The sequence below is a fragment of the Drosophila mauritiana genome, chromosome X, assembly GCF_004382145.1.
Source record: "Drosophila mauritiana strain mau12 chromosome X, ASM438214v1, whole genome shotgun sequence".
NCBI lineage: Eukaryota > Metazoa > Arthropoda > Insecta > Diptera > Drosophilidae > Drosophila > Drosophila mauritiana.
Genome location: NC_046672.1, coordinates 3,804,236 through 3,821,557, shown reverse-complemented (window position 1 = coordinate 3,821,557; position 17,322 = coordinate 3,804,236). Strand labels below are relative to the sequence as shown.

General features: G+C 49.1%; 3 protein-coding genes across 4 annotated transcripts; all 3 read left to right on the top strand.

Annotated features, from left to right (window-relative positions):
* The first annotated feature begins 849 nt into the window (after positions 1 to 849).
* Positions 850 to 3,210, top strand: LOC117147794 (venom carboxylesterase-6). The gene is made up of 4 exons (XM_033314843.1): positions 850 to 1,800; positions 2,126 to 2,473; positions 2,559 to 2,851; positions 2,910 to 3,210. The coding sequence occupies exons 1-4, from the start codon at positions 898 to 900 to the stop codon at positions 3,115 to 3,117; spliced, it is 1,752 nt and encodes a 583-aa protein (XP_033170734.1). The 5' UTR covers positions 850 to 897; the 3' UTR covers positions 3,118 to 3,210.
* Positions 3,211 to 3,893: 683 nt separating this feature from the next.
* On the top strand, positions 3,894 to 6,646 carry LOC117148044 (L-asparaginase). Its single transcript, XM_033315223.1, has 4 exons — positions 3,894 to 4,101; positions 4,413 to 4,648; positions 4,716 to 5,465; positions 5,534 to 6,646. The coding sequence occupies exons 1-4, from the start codon at positions 3,894 to 3,896 to the stop codon at positions 6,233 to 6,235; spliced, it is 1,896 nt and encodes a 631-aa protein (XP_033171114.1). The 3' UTR covers positions 6,236 to 6,646.
* A 123-nt stretch (positions 6,647 to 6,769) lies between these two features.
* LOC117148180 (protein lava lamp) lies at positions 6,770 to 17,154 on the top strand. 2 transcript variants are annotated; one of them, XM_033315449.1, is made up of 10 exons: positions 6,770 to 6,835; positions 7,156 to 7,396; positions 7,459 to 7,530; positions 7,600 to 7,680; positions 7,744 to 11,451; positions 11,509 to 11,622; positions 11,687 to 15,572; positions 15,643 to 15,763; positions 15,825 to 16,027; positions 16,095 to 17,154. In XM_033315449.1, exons 2-10 carry the CDS (start codon positions 7,343 to 7,345, stop codon positions 16,190 to 16,192), a joined length of 8,337 nt encoding a protein of 2,778 aa, XP_033171340.1. In that variant the 5' UTR covers positions 6,770 to 6,835; positions 7,156 to 7,342; the 3' UTR covers positions 16,193 to 17,154. The 2 variants fall into 2 exon arrangements, with proteins under 2 accessions (XP_033171340.1, XP_033171341.1); XM_033315450.1 differs by lacking the exon at positions 6,770 to 6,835 and having other exon boundaries at positions 6,869 to 7,396.
* Positions 17,155 to 17,322: the final 168 nt, after the last annotated feature.

Below are 17,322 nucleotides of genomic sequence, written 5' to 3'. Positions count from 1 at the left end.
AGAAAACCATAATTCCCATAACAACATAACATATAAATTCATTTAAAATAGGCCCATTAAAATTAAATTAATAACAGAAATATTGTAATAAATAAATAGTCACTTACAGTTCGTAATTTGTTGACATTTACTTGCTGTAGACACTTGCATTTAAGAGTATTGGCATTTAATTATGTTTCAAACCACTATTCATCGATCCAACCACCTGCAAATAAGCAACGGAAATATAATATCATGATCAATTAGCATCACACTAGCAAGAACCACAATAAAATCAATTAAAGTGCAGTACACAAATGGCCAAATGACACACCTCAAACCACGGTTTTCGGCTCGATTTGACCAAATTTGCGCAGTGTCCCAAAACGAAACCTAAACATCCGAAATTAATGTCGATGCTTGATGTTGTGCTGATGGCGATGTTGATGCTGATGCCGATCACGCAGCAAAGTGGCAAGAAAGATATCGCTGCTGCACCTTGGCGTCTGCACACCCTTCCACTTGTAATATGGTTTCCTGTAATTGCAAAATTACTGTGCTAAATGCAAGAGATATATAATTTACAAAAAAAAAACTTAACAAGTAGTTGAACGGTTTCTACGTCTGATTTGGTAGGTATTAATAGGCATTCCAGCTAAAAACAATAAAAACATGCATAAGGTACACAGAGCTTGTTGATTGCTTACCATATTTAAAATACTCCGCTGAGGGTATGAAAATAAGCAGAATTAATGAGCTAAGAGACGGGCCGCTTAACAAAAAATTCGGCAAACAAGTTCGCTTCGGAAGCGGGCGCGCTGAGATAGCTGACTTTATGATGGTGTTGTAATCTTAAAACTACGCGTGCTGTGCACCAGCGAAATCAGTCTGAACTCGGACTTCAAGCGCAGGAGCACGATGTCAAACGACGCTGGCCTCTGGTCGATCCGGGTGATTTTGTTGTGCATTTGCATCCAATGGAGCGATGGACGCAATTCGCAGTGCTTGCACGTACGTTTATCTCACGGCGGTTGGCTAATTGGACGCCATTTGACAACCCACAATGGCCGGCACATGCGGGCGTTTATGGGTGTGCCATATGCGGAGCCACCTCTTGACGATCTTCGCTTTCGTCCGCCCGTGCCGAAGGCCCCTTGGGAGGGTGAACGATTGGCGATCAAGGATGCACCCATCTGTCTGCAGCGCGATCCCTTCCGGCGCGACATGATACTGGAGGGTTCCGAGGATTGCCTCTATCTGAACGTTTACACGCCGGAGAGGCCGAGAACAAATGGAACTTTGCCTGTGATGGTCTGGTTCCATGGCGGCGGCTGGCAGTGTGGCTCCGGTATTAGTAGCTTCTACGGTCCTGATTTCCTGCTCGACCACGACATCGTCTTGGTTTCGGCCAACTTTCGATTGGGTCCTTTGGGATTCCTTAGCACAGAGACGGTCGATTGTCCCGGCAACAATGGCTTGAAGGATCAACTGGAGGTTCTGCGCTGGGTTCGTGCGAACATTGCATCATTTGGTGGTGATCCGAACAGTGTTACGGTCTTTGGCGAGAGCGCCGGAGGTGCCAGTGTCACCTATCACATGCTGTCGGAGAAGTCGCGCGGCCTACTGCATCGAGGTATCGCCCAGTCTGGCACCTATTTCAATCCCTGGGCACAGCCTGCGCATAAGGGAGTGGCCGCTGGAAGGGCAACCAAATTGGCCCAGATAGTGGGCTGCGGCAACGCCGGTGAATGGCCGGAAAAACTGGATTGCCTGAGGAAGAAGCCAGCGGAGGATATAGTGGCCTCCCTATACGACATGTTCGTAAGTACTTGTAGTCTGCGAAAGATTTGGACAGGGAATTAATTAATTCGCTAGATTAAGGAGTTTCAACTAACCTGCTAGTTCTTATGCAATTTGAATTCAATGCTAGACGTAGCCTTATAACCAATTTCATTTCCAACTCGCCCCACTTATGTAAATTACTTTTGTTACAATTGACATACAAAACGGAGAGTGTCACCAGCAAGACATTTGTGGTAGAGATGGTATTGACCAAAAATGAGTACAATGCAGCCATTCAAGCTGTTATTAAACAAATAAGGTGAAGGGAAGGTCAAGCTTTACCTTTAACTTTTTTGTATTGCAGGTCTGGGACTTTGATCCGATGATACCATTTCCGCCCGTGATCGAACCGGAGCACGATGGTGCCTTCCTCACGGTGGCACCTCGCCAGGCGGCCAAACCACATGGACTGCAACTTCCACTCATGGTGGGCGCCACCGCCGAGGAAGGTCTCCTGAAGACCGCCGCCCTGCTCAATCTTCCACAGCTGTTGGCCGAGTTTAAGTCTCAGTTTGAGCAGGTCCTGCCCGTCGTGCTCAACTACGATCACCATGACGATTCCGTGCGGCAAGCGATTACGCAGCGCATCGAAAGCTTCTACTTCAAGTCGGGCCACGATTACGACAAGGCCAACCACCAGAACCTGACCGACGTGAGTGAAGGATCGCCAATCTAGATGAATTAAGAGTTTATGAATCTAATCAGCATATGTGTGCAAACTCCTTACTCCATTTTAGCTGATCTCGGATGGATGGTTTGTGGCCGGAATCGATGAGTACCTGCGCCTCCGCATGTCCCACGAGGACGTGGCTCCCACCTATGTATACCTATTCGATCACAAGGGAGCTGCCAGTTTTACGGAGATTTTCAAGGGCGGCCGAAACGAGTTCTATGGAGCGTGCCATGCCGAGGAGCTCCAGTACTTGTTCCCAATTGGCCGGGAGCTATTCGTGAGTGCGGTGCCGACGCAAAAGGATCTGGAGCTCCGCGAATTGATGCTCCATCTGTGGGTTAGCTTTGCGAAGACCGGGTATATGCCATTTAAACATAACTTTTTTCAAACGAAACTAATGATACTTTCTCCACAGCAATCCAAATCCCACGAATGCTACCTTCCAACTGCCGAACTGGAGTCCCGCATCCAGTTATCCAGTGGAATTCGCTCGACTGGGCACCAAAATGGAGGACTCGGCATCCATTTTTCGACTTGAAAACGAGCTTATGCAGCACCGGGTCGACTTTTGGCGGGACCTGCAGCCCCATTTGCCCGCCAGTCACGGCCACAACGAGCTGTAGTTGTCCACCAAGTCGTTGTACAAATGCAATTCACATTCTGTCTCATTCAATTGTTGTATTTCACCACAAATTATAAATTGTACTGTACTTAAATTTTTTGCGCATTTACCGCCAACTTAACGGGATTTCGGAGCTGCCAGACGGGGACAAGCTTTTGCGTTGCCAGACCTCTGGTATTGAGCAGTTAGCCAGTGTTGGGTATTTTTGCACTGATGGTTCGGCGTTGCCCCATCGACGTAAAAAGATAGTGTAAACAAAACAATACAGAAAATATATATATGTATATATATATATATAATTTTGTTTCTAATTGGAAAATTGAATTCTAATTGGAATTGCGATTATATGCACTGCGAACTATCGATAGTCGCCCAGCTGATTGGGTGTTTATTTATGGCCAAAATATTGCTATCAGCGGAATTTCATTTGAATTTCATTAGATTAGTCATGTACGTCGTGGGCCAAAGTCTGGCGCGGGTTATCTATATATAAGTGATTGCGCCGCCGTGATTTGGGCTTTTCGTTTCAATTTCCTCTGCGATAGAGTCCCAATACCACGTGCTATCTCGGCGCCCCCCGCGAATTATTATTTCAGTATTCCGGATCCAATCCGGATTAGACCGATAACGAGTTGGCCAAATAATCATCAACGGCACGGGCTGTTAATGGATTTGCTGTTTACGCTTCGGAACGACACCATCTGAGCAGCCTAGTGATAAGGCTGCTTCGCAACCGGCGCTCCGCAGTCCATTTTCCCCATTTCCTTACCATATAGTATGGATATTCCCGTCCTGAAGACCAATGGTCACGAGAGGCTGGCCTCGCTGGACAAAAGCATGCCGCCGGCATCGCCTACTCTGCCGAGTCCGACGATCCGCAGGAACAAAAGTGACGGAAAACTCATGGCCCAGGATGTCAAGGAGGCCCGAGTGAAGGTCATCTACACTGGCGGCACCATCGGCATGGTGCGCAACGAGCGGAATGGTAAGCAGCTCATCTAGACAATATCCTCCTTTTGCAAACAAGGGAGTCCCCGAAAATGGCCAGATATGATATTGTATGCAGTGTTGAATGCAGTTGATATTGTTGGAATGTAAACAAAACAAATCAATTGGCAGTCAACAGATTGTTGCTGCTTCTAAATATTTACTTGTATTACCTATTTACTCGCTATTACGTGTTCTCATCAGGTATTTTAGTAAACATTTGACACACGAAAAAGCGTGACCATAAATCATCATCCTGTTTAGTGAACTAATTTTTGTGACTAAAATAATATTCCATAACTATTCCAGTGCTGGCTCCCATTCCCAATGCCCTGGTGCGCAGCATACGCAAATATCCGAACATCCACGATGAGGAGTACGCGCTGCGACGCTTTGGAGCATCTGCATCGATGGCTCCACTGGTGCTGCCCATTGTTCAGGGCGTGGATCGCCGGGTTATCTACCAGATCGCGGAATATACACCGCTGCTGGACAGCAGCAATATGACGATGAACGATTGGGCGCGAATCGCCAGTGATATTCAGGTACACGCATACATACATATATGTATATGTGGAGGGTAATATTAATCCTTTCTAATTTATTGTTTAGCAATCGTACGAGTTCTTCGATGGCTTTGTGGTGCTCCATGGCACCGACACGCTTTCCTACACCGCATCTGCGTTGTCGTTCATGTTGGAGAACCTGGGCAAGACGGTGATCATCACGGGCTCCCAAATACCGATCTTTGAGACGCGAACCGATGGCAAGGACAATTTTACGTCGGCCTTGATCATTGCCGGTAACTACATCATTCCGGAGGTTTGCATCTTCTTTGGCCACAAGCTGATGCGCGGCAATCGGACGGTGAAGGTCAGTTCGAATGCCTTGGACGCGTTCGATTCACCGAATGTTCCGCCGCTGGCAAGGATCGGCATTGATGTGAACGTCGACTACCGCCTAATATTCCGGCCATGCACAATTGAAAGGTTTTGCGTACACTTGAATCTCGACGAGAACGTCGGCTTGGTGCGAATCTTTCCGAGCATTTCGCATTCCACATTCCGGGCATTCCTGGCTCCACCGATTCGCGGCGTTGTCCTGCAATCTTTCGGGTCTGGAAACATACCATCGAACCGAACAGACCTCATCGATGAACTGCGTGCGGCTGGCGAACGAGGCGTTATCATCATCAATTGTACGCAGTGCCCCAATGGCACAGTGGCGGAGATCTACGATACGGGCAAGGTGCTCTGCGATGTCGGTGTAATTCCCGGTTTCGATATGACGCCCGAGGCGGCGCTGGCCAAGCTGGCCTATGTCATCGGCAAGGAGGAGTGGTCACTCGATATAAAGAAGCAGGTAAGTTTCGACTATAGTTCAACATAGTTCAATAAATATGGATAATCCACAATGTGTGCATTTCTTAGATGATGCAGTCAAACCTGAGGGGCGAACTGACCTCCTTAAAGGCTGCCAAAATAGAGGACTACGACTTGGTGGATGCAGTGGCTCGGTCTCTGCACTTGTCCTCGCCCCAAGAACTGGATCAGCTGAGCGAAACGCTCTTTCCGGCCATGATTAACGCCGCTGTGGCCGAAGGTGATCCCAAGAAGATCAACAACTTGAAAGCCTATGGCGCCGACTTGTCGGGCACGAATCATGACCAGCGAACGGCCCTGCACTTGGCTTGTCAGCTGGGAAACGTGGAGATCGTCAAGTACCTACTGCAGAACGGGGTGTCCGTGCACGTGCGTGATCGGTATGATCGCACTCCACTTCTGGAGGCTGTCGCCACCGATAGCCACGAGATCATCCAGCTACTAATCAACTGTGGTGCCCATTTGACGGGCTCTTCGCGAGCGGTGGGCGAGCAATTGTGTGCGGCAGCTGCCAGGGGATCGATGATCAGATTGAAGTCCTATCAATATGCCGGTGCCGATCTCGCCCAGTCGGATCCTTCGGGCAGGACGGCCTTGCACGTGGCAGCACTGCACGGATTTCCGGAGGTGGTGCAGTACGTCCTGCCCTATTTCGAGAATCCGCACGAAAAGGACATGCTCGGCCTGACCGCCATGGATTATGCGGAGCGCGGCGGACACGCAGCGGTTATGGAGGCCCTAAAATCATAGGAATCTCTACCGAACCATACATACCTCGTTCCTGCAGCATTAAAAAAAAAAAACACTGGAGGCTAGAGTTATTTCTTTAACAGATTATTCTGCGACACCCCGAGTTTCGAGCTCTTTTGTACTTAAGTGTTGCATCTAGTCTGATGGTTCCTTATTATCAGTTGTGCATAACTCGCATATTAACGATGTTGTCGTGCTAGTTTTTATTATTAAGTGTCGAAATGTTTAACTAATCCCTGACCTTTTTTTAAGTAGTCCTTATTTACTTATGTATCCATTGAATGCAATAATATTATTAGCGAAAACCAAAAGTTAAACACTCATATGAGAATAATTAAGTGTCTAAAATCAAACATCGAACATTGTAATCGGTTGTATAACAAGGTATATACTAGTATAATTTGTTGTATAAAATAAAATAAAGTCAATTTGAAAGTAAGGACAAATTTTTAAACTAGATTGTAATCGATTGGTTGATTAAAAGCGCAAGTGCTATCGAGCCATCTGTTATTCGATAACTTACCAGGGCTATGTGACCCAATTCAGTTGTTGCGCAGCCCTGGCATCGAATTGTTTTTACGCTGGCATTAATTAGAATTGGTAAATATACCTCAGTCAGCGTGCAAATAAGAAAGCTCTTACGTTGCAATCTAGTGCTTAGTGGCTTGTAACTCAAAAACCAGGCGAAAATCGACACAAGCGCTGGAAAAACAGCAAACAAAACACATACGCAGCCCCACTCGCACACACACAGCCACACACACACGCACACATCTATAGAGAGGTGCACACGTCAGTGCCACGAATTCCATAAAATAAAAAGAACAACAAAAAACACAAATTTAAAGCTAAAGACAATTCGAGCCGATCGAAAGCTGATGTTATATGCTAGCTATATGGTAAACCCTCTCTCGTTGCAGTCAATGTCGATAGCTAGCGCTCCGCAGCCACCGTGGATATATAATCGGTCCTTCAGATAGCCAGTCCGCATATATATTCCCTATTCCCCCCGATTTGTGTTTTTGTTTGTTTTTGTTTTTTTTTTTTGTTGCTGCTGCTGCATTTGGTCTAGAGGATAGTTAGTAATATTTTGTAATTGAAACGACAATGGCGGAGGATTCGGGTGCTTTGGAGAGCTTCTACGATTTCTCCATCGTTCAGGTGGGTTTCACTTGGTGTTCCCTGTGCGTACATGCGTGCATACTGATCATGATCACTTGCAGCCCGACGATCACGAATATGGCGAGGCGGATATACGCTTGGCGGGCAGCTCCAACGATCTGTCCTCGTTACAGGTGGGTAAATCTGAGCAAATCCCACAAGTGAAGCAGGATCCATTGTAATCTGTTGAATCTACCCTACAGAATGTATCCGCCAGCACAACGATAGGCACCGAAGGCAAGGGCCGTCTGGACAGCCTGAAAGAGAATCTGTACAAGCAGCAGGTGAGTTAGGCGCTGTGAATCAAGTGGTTCATGTTTTAAATAACTCGAAATGATTGCTTTCAGGAGCGCCTCACTGCCTTAAAAGAACGCGCCTTAAGGAAATCCCAGGATGGGCGACACAAGTCCAGCATGAGTGACTCCATGGAATCGCTTAAGACACTGGGTCAGAAGCTCACTGTGTTGAAGACGCGCTCCGGCGACTCTTCCACTCCACTGGTCTCACCCACAAAGGAAAGCGACCCCGGTGATGTCTCTCTACTCCAAACCAGTGGCAGCGAGAAGCTTCTGATGCTCACACAGCGCACGGAACAAAATCGTGCCTTGTTGGAGCAGCGCAAGAGGGATCTGGCCAAGTCTCTTCTTTCTGTAAAGTCGAATATTGGCCACCAAACGACAGCCGAGCTGGGCTCTTCCATGACGGACCTGCGACACACGGCGTCTGCCTCCAATCCACCCGTTTCCCGCCATCGTTCTGCCTTGGACTTGGAGGCCCAGGGTCAGGAGGCGGTGGACGAAAGCCGGGTGAAGTTGCTCAGGAGTCGTATGAAGTTGACGGAACTCAGGCAGGGCCGTCAGGAACAGGAGCTACATGAATTGCGTACAGAACTGGCCAAGCGCGCTGAACTCATCGAGCGATTGGAACTATCCGGTGCGGAATTACAGCGCACGCTCACCCAGCGAAACGAGGAGTTAGAGCAATTGCGTGTGGTCCAGGCCGGAGAGGATAGCCTGAAGGTGCAGGAGAACTCCCGCCTCCAGGGAGAAGTTTTAGTCCTAAGAGAACGACTAACAGAGCTGGAAAACGTCAACGACCTGTTAGAAACGACCCGCTGTGAACTTCAGGAAGAGCTGACCACGGCGCGCGAAAGACAGCGTAATCTGGAGTTGGAACAAGAGCAGGAAAAGGCTTTCCGCAGTCCGCAATCGGAGGCAGCGTCTACCGACGCACAGGTGAGCGCGGAGCTCGCCAAACAGCTCCAGGAGCTCACCAACCAGCTAGCTGATTTACAGGCAACTAATGAGGAGTTGCGTCAGCAAGTTGCTGCCCAGGCGAAGCTGCAGGTGACCGATGAGATTGTTTCCCAGCGCCTTGAAGAACTAGAAGCCACCATAGCGGCGCAGCTTCTAGAGCTGCAGGAACAGAAGTCGGCAATGGCTGCCCAAAACGAAGAACTCGCAGAAAAGACAACGGAACTCAATGTGCTCAATGTGAATCTGCGTTTGCTTGAGGAGAAACTCGCGCAAAGCAGTCGCAGTAAGCCCCTATTTCTGGAGGACCATTCGGAGGACAGTGCCGCCAGCAAGCAGATGCAGGAGGATCTGCAGCAGCTGAAGCAAAAGCTGGATGAAACGAACAAGGCCAACATAAAGCTAAAGCTGAAATGCAAGCAGGCGGAAAAGAAGCTGCAGAAATTCCAATCCCAAGATGGCCAACAGCAGTTGGCTTCACTGTTGGCTGATAACGAGGAACTGCAGCAGAGGATCGCCGTTCTCGAGGACGAGAAGGGGCAATGGCAGTTGGCCAACATGCAGGAGGACGATCGTCAGCCAGAGCAATCGACGGAGTCCAATCCACTGCAGCTGGAAACAATTCGTTTGCTGGAAGAGCAGAAATTGGAATTGCAACAGGCCCTGGAGGCCTTACTCAGTTCATCCAGTTCGGCGGAATCCATTGAAATAGTGGAGCGCCATCACTTAGAGTGTCTAGGCCAACGGCGTCCGGCCAGCGAGGGCGACGCCCAGGAGCAGAAGCAAGTGCATCCACCAGGACCCAGTCACGTCAGCGAGCTCACTCAAACGGAGCACACTGAGGAGGAGGATTCCTCTGGCGAAACTCTTTCTCAGCTTAGAGAACGGCTCGAACTTTTCACCCAGGAGCGCGGAGAGGTATTGGACAAGCTGGAGCAATTGTCGGCCGAGAATTTGCAACTCCAGGCAAGATTGGAGGAAAGTTCAAGTTCCCTTCAGCTGTTGCAACGTGAACGTGAGAAGGATCTGATCTCCTCCACGTCCACCTCATCCAACCTCTCGCAGGAACTCAGTTCAATGCAACGCTCCTCCGAAGTGGTCGCAACACTGGACGCTGGCGAAGGAGGCCCCGTGCTCTTTGAGAAATGCGAGAAATCCCTGAGCAAACTCAACTCTGAATTGGAGGCCTATCGCAAGGCCAACGATAGGCAGGCCAAGTTCAATGTGTCCAAGAAACTGGCGAAGGAGGCCAAGAACTGTCACACCCAGTTGAGTGAGCTTCTCCACAAGGTTAAGGAAGCAAGCACCGCGGTAGAAACTGTTACCGTTGTGGAGACCGTGGTTGCCGTGACCGCTCCCAATGGAAAAGCTCTTGCGGAATACGAGCAGCTGAACGCACAGAACGCGGAACTCAAGGCGGTGATCTCCCGTTTGCGCCAGGAATTGGATGAATTGCGGGAAAGCTATCCTGAAACTGAAGCGCCATTGGCCATAGTTGGTTCCGATGCTCAAAAGGAAGATGAAATCCTGCAACTGCAGTCTCAGCTGGAGGACAGTCGCTCCGTGCAGGCCGAGCAACGCCAGCAGATCGAAGAGCAGCTAGATCAAATCAGGGAGCTGCGTCAAACCGAAGCAGAACAGCTGCAATTGGTGGCCAGGCAGAGTACCGAGATCACACAACTCCAGCTGCAATCAGAACAATTTGATCAGCTGCTCAACTCCAAGGAAATGAGCCATGAGAAGCAACTGGAGCAGCAAACAAGGATTCGTCGAGAGCTAGAGGCCCGAGCCGAATCTCTGGAGGGCGAGCTGAGTATCCTACAGACTCTAGTTGCCGAGCAGAAGCAGCAACTCATTGAGAGTGTCAGCGAAAGCGAGCACGCTCTCAACCTTAAGATGCTGGAACTGCAATCAGCACAAGAGGAGCTTCGCGAATTGAGAGCCAAAGAGGATCCGGATCAGCTCCGAGAGGCACTGCGCGTTAGCAAAAATTTAGTTGCCCAGCAGGTCAGCGAATTGACCTCCAGCCAGGAGACTGTCGATGCCCTGAACCAGCAAATCCAGGAGTATCAAGGATTAGAACAGGCCCACAAAGAGGAGCAGTTCAAGAACCGCGAACTGCGCGAGAAACTCAAGAAGTATGCCCTTAACCTCAAAAAACGCACACAGGACAATACCGATCTCGAGCAGAAGGTCCAGGAGCTTACTAGTCAACTTCAAGAACAGCAGGAGCTCGTCAAGCAGAAAGAAGAGGTGGAACGTGAACCCATCGTCGACAACCATCGGGTGGAACAACTGCAGCAACAGGTCAGCAAGCTTAACGAAGACCTTAAGGCCAAGATCCATGTCAACCTGGAAAATCGCGATGCCCTGCGTCAGTTAAAGCAGCAAATCCAAGAGCAGGAGCAACTAATCCAAGTACGTGATGCGGAGCTCCAAGATGCCAACCTGGTAAGCAAGGAGTTGCGACGCGAGCGCCAAGAAGCCGACCAGGAAGTCTTTCAACTGAGCCAGGAGAACTCCCGTCTCAAGGAAGAAATCTCCAAGCTCCAAGAGGACATCCATAATCTTGGACAGAGGGTAAATGAAGAGCCCACTGCTGTCGAGGAATTGCGTCGTCAATTAGAGGCAAAATCGAAGAAATTTGAAAAGTCCAAGGAGTTGATAAAGCTTCGTAATGCCACGATTCAATCCCTGCAGCGTGAGCTACAGCAACTGCAGCAGGATCAAGACAGCGAGGTGGATCACGTGCGGAACACGCGGGCCGCGCAAGAGCAACTGCGTCTAGAAAAGGATGCGGAGGTGAGGAAACGATTTCTAGCCATATTTGATGTCGAAGATAATAATCACCCTCAACAGATTACTGCCCTACGACAAGAGATTCTTAAGCTGGAAAACCAAAAGAGCAGGACAGCTGGTGAAGGCGATGATACCATTACCAAGACCTCACATCAACTATTGGAATCACAATCGGTGAGATCGAACTCTGAACTTGAACATAATTTACCTTCTAAAGCAACAAATCGAACTATTTTAGCAACAACAAGCGGAATCCCTCCAAGTGGCAGAGAGAGAACTACAACAGCTTCGTGTCCAGCTTACGGCGGCCCAGGAGCAACACTCTCTGTTGGCGCAGCAGTACGCCAGCGATAAGGCGAACTTTGAGATGACCATCGCCCGTCTGGAGACACTTCACGAAGGGATTCAAGCCAAGCTACAGGAGGATGCCTCGTACATTGAGTCGCTGGAGGCCCAGAATACGGAACTGCAGACCAGAAGCGCTGCTCTTGAGGAACAGGCCGCCAATCAGGCTAACCATCAAGCGGCGTCCCAAGATAAAGTGCAAATACTGGAGCAACAGTTGCAGGAACAGCGCGAGCAAGAAGAGCAGCAGCGCCAACAGGATCAGCAGCTCCAGGAGCGTTTGTATGAGCTTGGACAACGAGAGCAAGCTCAAAGTCGCCAACTTGAGTTGCTCACCAGCGAAGCTGAAGAGAGCAGGCAGCAACTGGCTGGCCTGCGAGCGGACTACGAGTCTCTGCTGGCCAAACACTCGCAACTAACAGCCACCGCCCAGGCAGAAAGGGAACAGATGAGCAGCCACAGCCAGGAGGAGCTGGCCGAGCTCCGACAGCAACTGGACGTCAAGGAGGCGGATCTGCACCGTCAGCGGCAGGTTTACGATGCCAAACTGGCAGCCAAGGCCACGGAGCTCGATGAACTCGAATGCGACCTTAATAGCCATGTTGAACGAGCTGCTGCCGAAACGCGAGATCTTTGCCAGCAATTGGAGCGGTCCCAAGAACTGGTGAACCAACAAACTGAGGAACTACAGCGACTCAACGAAGAGTTCCAGGAGGTGGAACGCGAGAGATCCACTTTGAGTAGAGAAGTGACAGTGCTCCGTTTGCAGCATGACAGTGCTGAGCAAGACGTTTTGGAGCTCCAGGAACTTCGCATGCAGGCCATGCAGGACAAGACCGAAATGGACAACCTGCGCACTCAGATAGATGCTCTATGCGCCAATCACAGCCAGGAGCTGCAAGCGCTGCAGCAGCGAATCGCTGAGTTGGACACTCTGGGTCAGAATCAAACTGATGATCAGGTCTACATCGAAACGGAGAACAAACGGCTGGCGGAGCAGCTAAGCGAACTGCAGGCACAACTGGCCAGGCAGCAGCAGCAACAGCATCATCATCCTGCTGTTCAATCGCAGCAGCATCCTCCACCGGCTTCACTGTTCTTTGGTGGCGATGCTTTGGCCGCCCCCTCGCCCTTCGATGAGATTGCCCAACCGCTGAGGGTTTCTTCCCTAGCGGCAAGTGCACCGCCACCTATTTCTCCACCACCTACAATCGAGGATCTTCAGCGCAATGTTTCTGATCTAGAGAAACATGCGCAGGATTTGGAAACGAAGCTGCTGGCGCGAAATCTGAATTTGGCGGAGCAGGAAGAGCGACGTTTGCAGTTGGAGCAGCGCCTTGCGGAAGTAGAGCGCCTGCTGAGCGAAAGGACACAGCAGCTGGCCAACATTCATACGGCCAACGAGGAACGTGATCGCTTGGCGGCACTGGAGAAGCTTATCCAACCGGCGGCAGCGCCTACGTTGGACATGTTCTTTGGCGGTCAAGCGGAGGAAACAGTGCCCGATGCTGTTAGTCACCATTTGGATTTGGGTCTGCCGCAAACGGAGCCAGTGGTGGAACCACTGATCCAACCCAAAAAGGCATACTTGTGCCAGCCAAAGCAGGAAATTCAAGAGCAGACTGCTCAAACTATTGATTGGGGCGTTGACGAGGATCCCTGGGCAAGTGCCGCCAACGAAGCGCCGCAAACCGATGTGGAGCACCTGCACACGAGAATCGCTCAATTGGAGCTGCAGTTGTCCAATGCCGAGCAGCAAAAGACCGAACTCCAGACCAAAGCTGCCAAGCTGATGAAGCGTCTGAAGGAATACAAAACGAAGGCAACAACGACCGCCATGCCCACTGTGACAGTGGATAATGATCTGGACTCAACCATTATTGAGGAGCTGAAGCATCAGCTCCAGTTGCAAGAATCCCGACTGAGCAAAGCGGAAGAAATATCGCAGCAGCACGCCCTGGAAAAAGAGAAGTTAGCGAAACGCATCGATGTTCTGACAGCAGGAAACGATCGTATGGCCGAAATGAAGGAGCGTCAGGACATGGATGTGCAAATGTACCAGGCTCGCATTCGGGAGCTCCAAGAAAAGCTTAGCCAACTAGACCAGTGGGGTGAGCCTGCCGCAACTGTCTCTTCATCCTTAGACGGCGATGAGGCGGCGAGGATTGAGAGCCTACAGCAGGAGATCCAGCAACTGCGCCAACAATTAATTGAAATGGAAGATGAGCGCACACGCGATCAAGCCGAATTGGAAGCATTGCGCCAGAGTAGCCAAGGTTACGATGAGGCGGAAGACAACCAAAAATTGGAACTCCAGCAACTGCGCCAACAAGTAAGCGAACTGGAAGCACTGCGCACACGCGATCAAGCCGAATTGGAAGCACTGCGTCAGAGTAGCCAGGGTCACGATGAATCGGCAAGGATTGCAATCGAGCAGCAGGATAATCAACAGCTGGAGCTCCAGCAGCTGCGCCAAGAAATAGTCGAACTGGAAACTCTGCGCGCACGCGATCAAACCGAATTGGAAGCATTGCGTCAGAGTAGCCAGGAGCACGATGAAGCGGCAAGGATTGCAATCGGGCAGCAGGATAACCAACAATTGGAGCTTCAACAGCTGCGCCAACAACTAATCGAACTGGAAGCTCTGCGCGCACGCGACCAAACCGAATTGGAAGCATTGCGTAAGAGTTGTCAGGGTCAACAACTCTCGGTGGACATGGCCTCCAGGAATGATGAGCAAATGGCTCAACTGCAGGAGAAGGAATCAGAGATTGTGCACCTAAAGCAACGCATCGAAGAGCTTATGCGCGAGGATCAAACGGAGAAGCTTGTCTTCGAGATCCTGACCAAAAATCAAGAGCTGCAGCTACTACGCATGCAGGTCAAGCAATTGGAGGAGGACAAGGAAGATCAGCAGGTGTCCGCTGCTCCTCCAAAGGACGACGGGGAGACCGTTGAAAAGCTAAAAAGCCTGTGCCAACAGCTCCAGCAGGAAAAATCGGACATGGAGGAGGAACTGCGTGTGCTTAACAATCATGTTCTTAGCAGCCTAGAGCTGGAGGATAGGATGAAGCAAACGCTGCTCCAGCTGGATACCAAAAACATTGAAATCACCGAACTGCGCCGTTCTCTAGAAATCTTGCAAAGCCAAAATCTTGGCCAGAGTCCCGCTGCACAGCAAATACCCGATCTGTCAGCTATCAATCAGCAGTGGGAACAGTTGGTGGAGCAAAAGTGCGGCGAGGTGGCCAGAATTTGGCAGGAACATCTCTCTCAAAGGGAAGCCGCCTTCAAGGCGCAACTTGATGAGGTTACCCAGCAGCAGCAGAGGGAACTGCCCCAAAGTCAGCAGTCCACACAAGGTGAGGCCACCAGCGACATAATGCAAAAGATGCAAAAGGCGCTGGAAACGCAGGAAATGGAGATTGTGACGCTAAAGGAACAGCTGGCCATTCGTTCAGCCGAGTACGCTCGTCTAGCCGCCCAATACGATCCGTTCCGGCTGCAGAATCGAGGAGGAGCCAGTGGGGGCAATCCTGCCTCGACAACAGTCTCAGCTGGTGGACCACCGTCCTTAACTGCCAACGAACCACTGCCCGAGTATGTGCTTAAAGCGGATCTAGATTACGCCCTCATGATGCTCCACCAGCGGGACATGCGAGTCGAGGAGATGATTGTGGAACTGGTGCAGTTGCTTGAGGAACGTGATCACCTGCAACTGAAGTTGTCGGACACGCTGCGACAGCTGGAAACTGAGCGGAGTCGCGTTAGCGATGAACGTAAGTATATATATATATATATATATATCCGATCCATTGCTAACTTTTGTTCTTCTTTATTGCGAAGCAGCAAGTGCCACGGCATCCTCATCAGCCGCCTCGAGCAGCAGTCCCAGCAAAATCAGCAGTGCGGGCAGCAACAGCGAGCTTCTGGGAACGACGAGTGCAGCAGGCAGTGACCTCAAGCAGAAGTGAGTGCTGTCCCACAAGATAATGGAGCAAAGGCTTGATGGTTATTATTGCTCTTTTCAGGCTAGCTGAGTTGCAGACGGTGAAGCATTCCAAGGACAAGGTCATCGTGGACGAGCGCGAGCAGCGCCTGCAGCAGATGCTTCAACTGCAGAAGGACATGGCCAAGCAGGGCTCGGGATCGCAATCAGGAGCAGGAGCAGGGGTAGTAGCAGCAGCAACGGCGCCAACATCAGCAGCTCCAACAGCAATAGGCGTGGATCTCTGTGAGTGGATGCTACTAAAGCGTCGGCAAGTGCCCTGTCCCTAACCGAATCCAATTCAAATTCACAGCTCAATCCGGATTGCGTTCGCCATCGATGATGCTCATGGACTGGATACTGGGCAACAACAATAAGGAGGAGGAGGCGGGCCACCAAGCCACTGGCTAACCCATTTCCACAGCCCGGATTCCTACGACTAGCACTTTAATAACAAATCATTACTTTTACTTCGATTCTGGCCTTCCTTGTGCGGACAATGGCGATAGCATTAGAGTTCTTTATACGATATTATGTACCTTGGCTAGCTGAAAAAGCTCTCCCCTTGGCCATTCGAGCCGTATTCCCGATTTGTTCCAAACGCGTACGTTTTATGTTGTAGATATGTAAAAATTGTATAAAACAAAACGAATTGTGAAACGAAGCTGAAGAAAAACCAGAAAACTTAACTAAAGAGAATTTAAGAACTAAACCAACGTTTTTTTTTATAGGGTTTACAATCTGGTGCTTAAATTGGATTTATAGCACAAGCTAAGACATCGGATGTATATAATAAGACACCATTGCGTTTCCTTTTCGTTTTATTTAAATTTATTTCAAATGATATTTGATGTTTAATTAACAATGTTTCATTTTACTTTTCCTTTGAGAAAAAAACGCTTAGTTTTTAAGATTCATGCTGTAAATATTATAATAATTGTTTTTCTCTTGTGTGTATGTGTGTGTGTGTATGTGGCGATCTCCTCCAGCTTCCAGATCTTCTACAACTTTGATTTTGCGCCCACTTCGCGAGGAGACAGACTTTCGGGTGTGAGTAAAGTGTGTGTGTGTGTGTGTGTCAGTTGACTTCAATCAAATAATGCAATTGAATGTTGTTAAATGTATCGAAACAATTTTTGAATGTTAAGTTCCGTTTTCACATTTTATTATTAATATTATGTTCATATATATTGTGTTTTGTTTTTGCTACAGCTGACATCAAGTACAATTTGCTTATGATTTGCTTTTGTCTTTATCATTTGTTTATTTCCACATCTCCTTTTATTTATTTTTAGTTCATTTTTTCTTTTCTTTTCTGTATTTCTAGTTAAACATTTAAATACGAGTTTTCCACATGCCTATGAAATTACAGCGATCATGCATGTCGGCGAATATATATTCATGTATAAATCTATATACCCTTTTTCAATGCTTTGCAAACTATATAAAAAAGTCGTAACCACGAACAATAGCAATGAAATGTGTTGGGAAACAATAGTGTGAAACAAGATGCATAGCCAGTTAAATAGAAGGCGCTACGG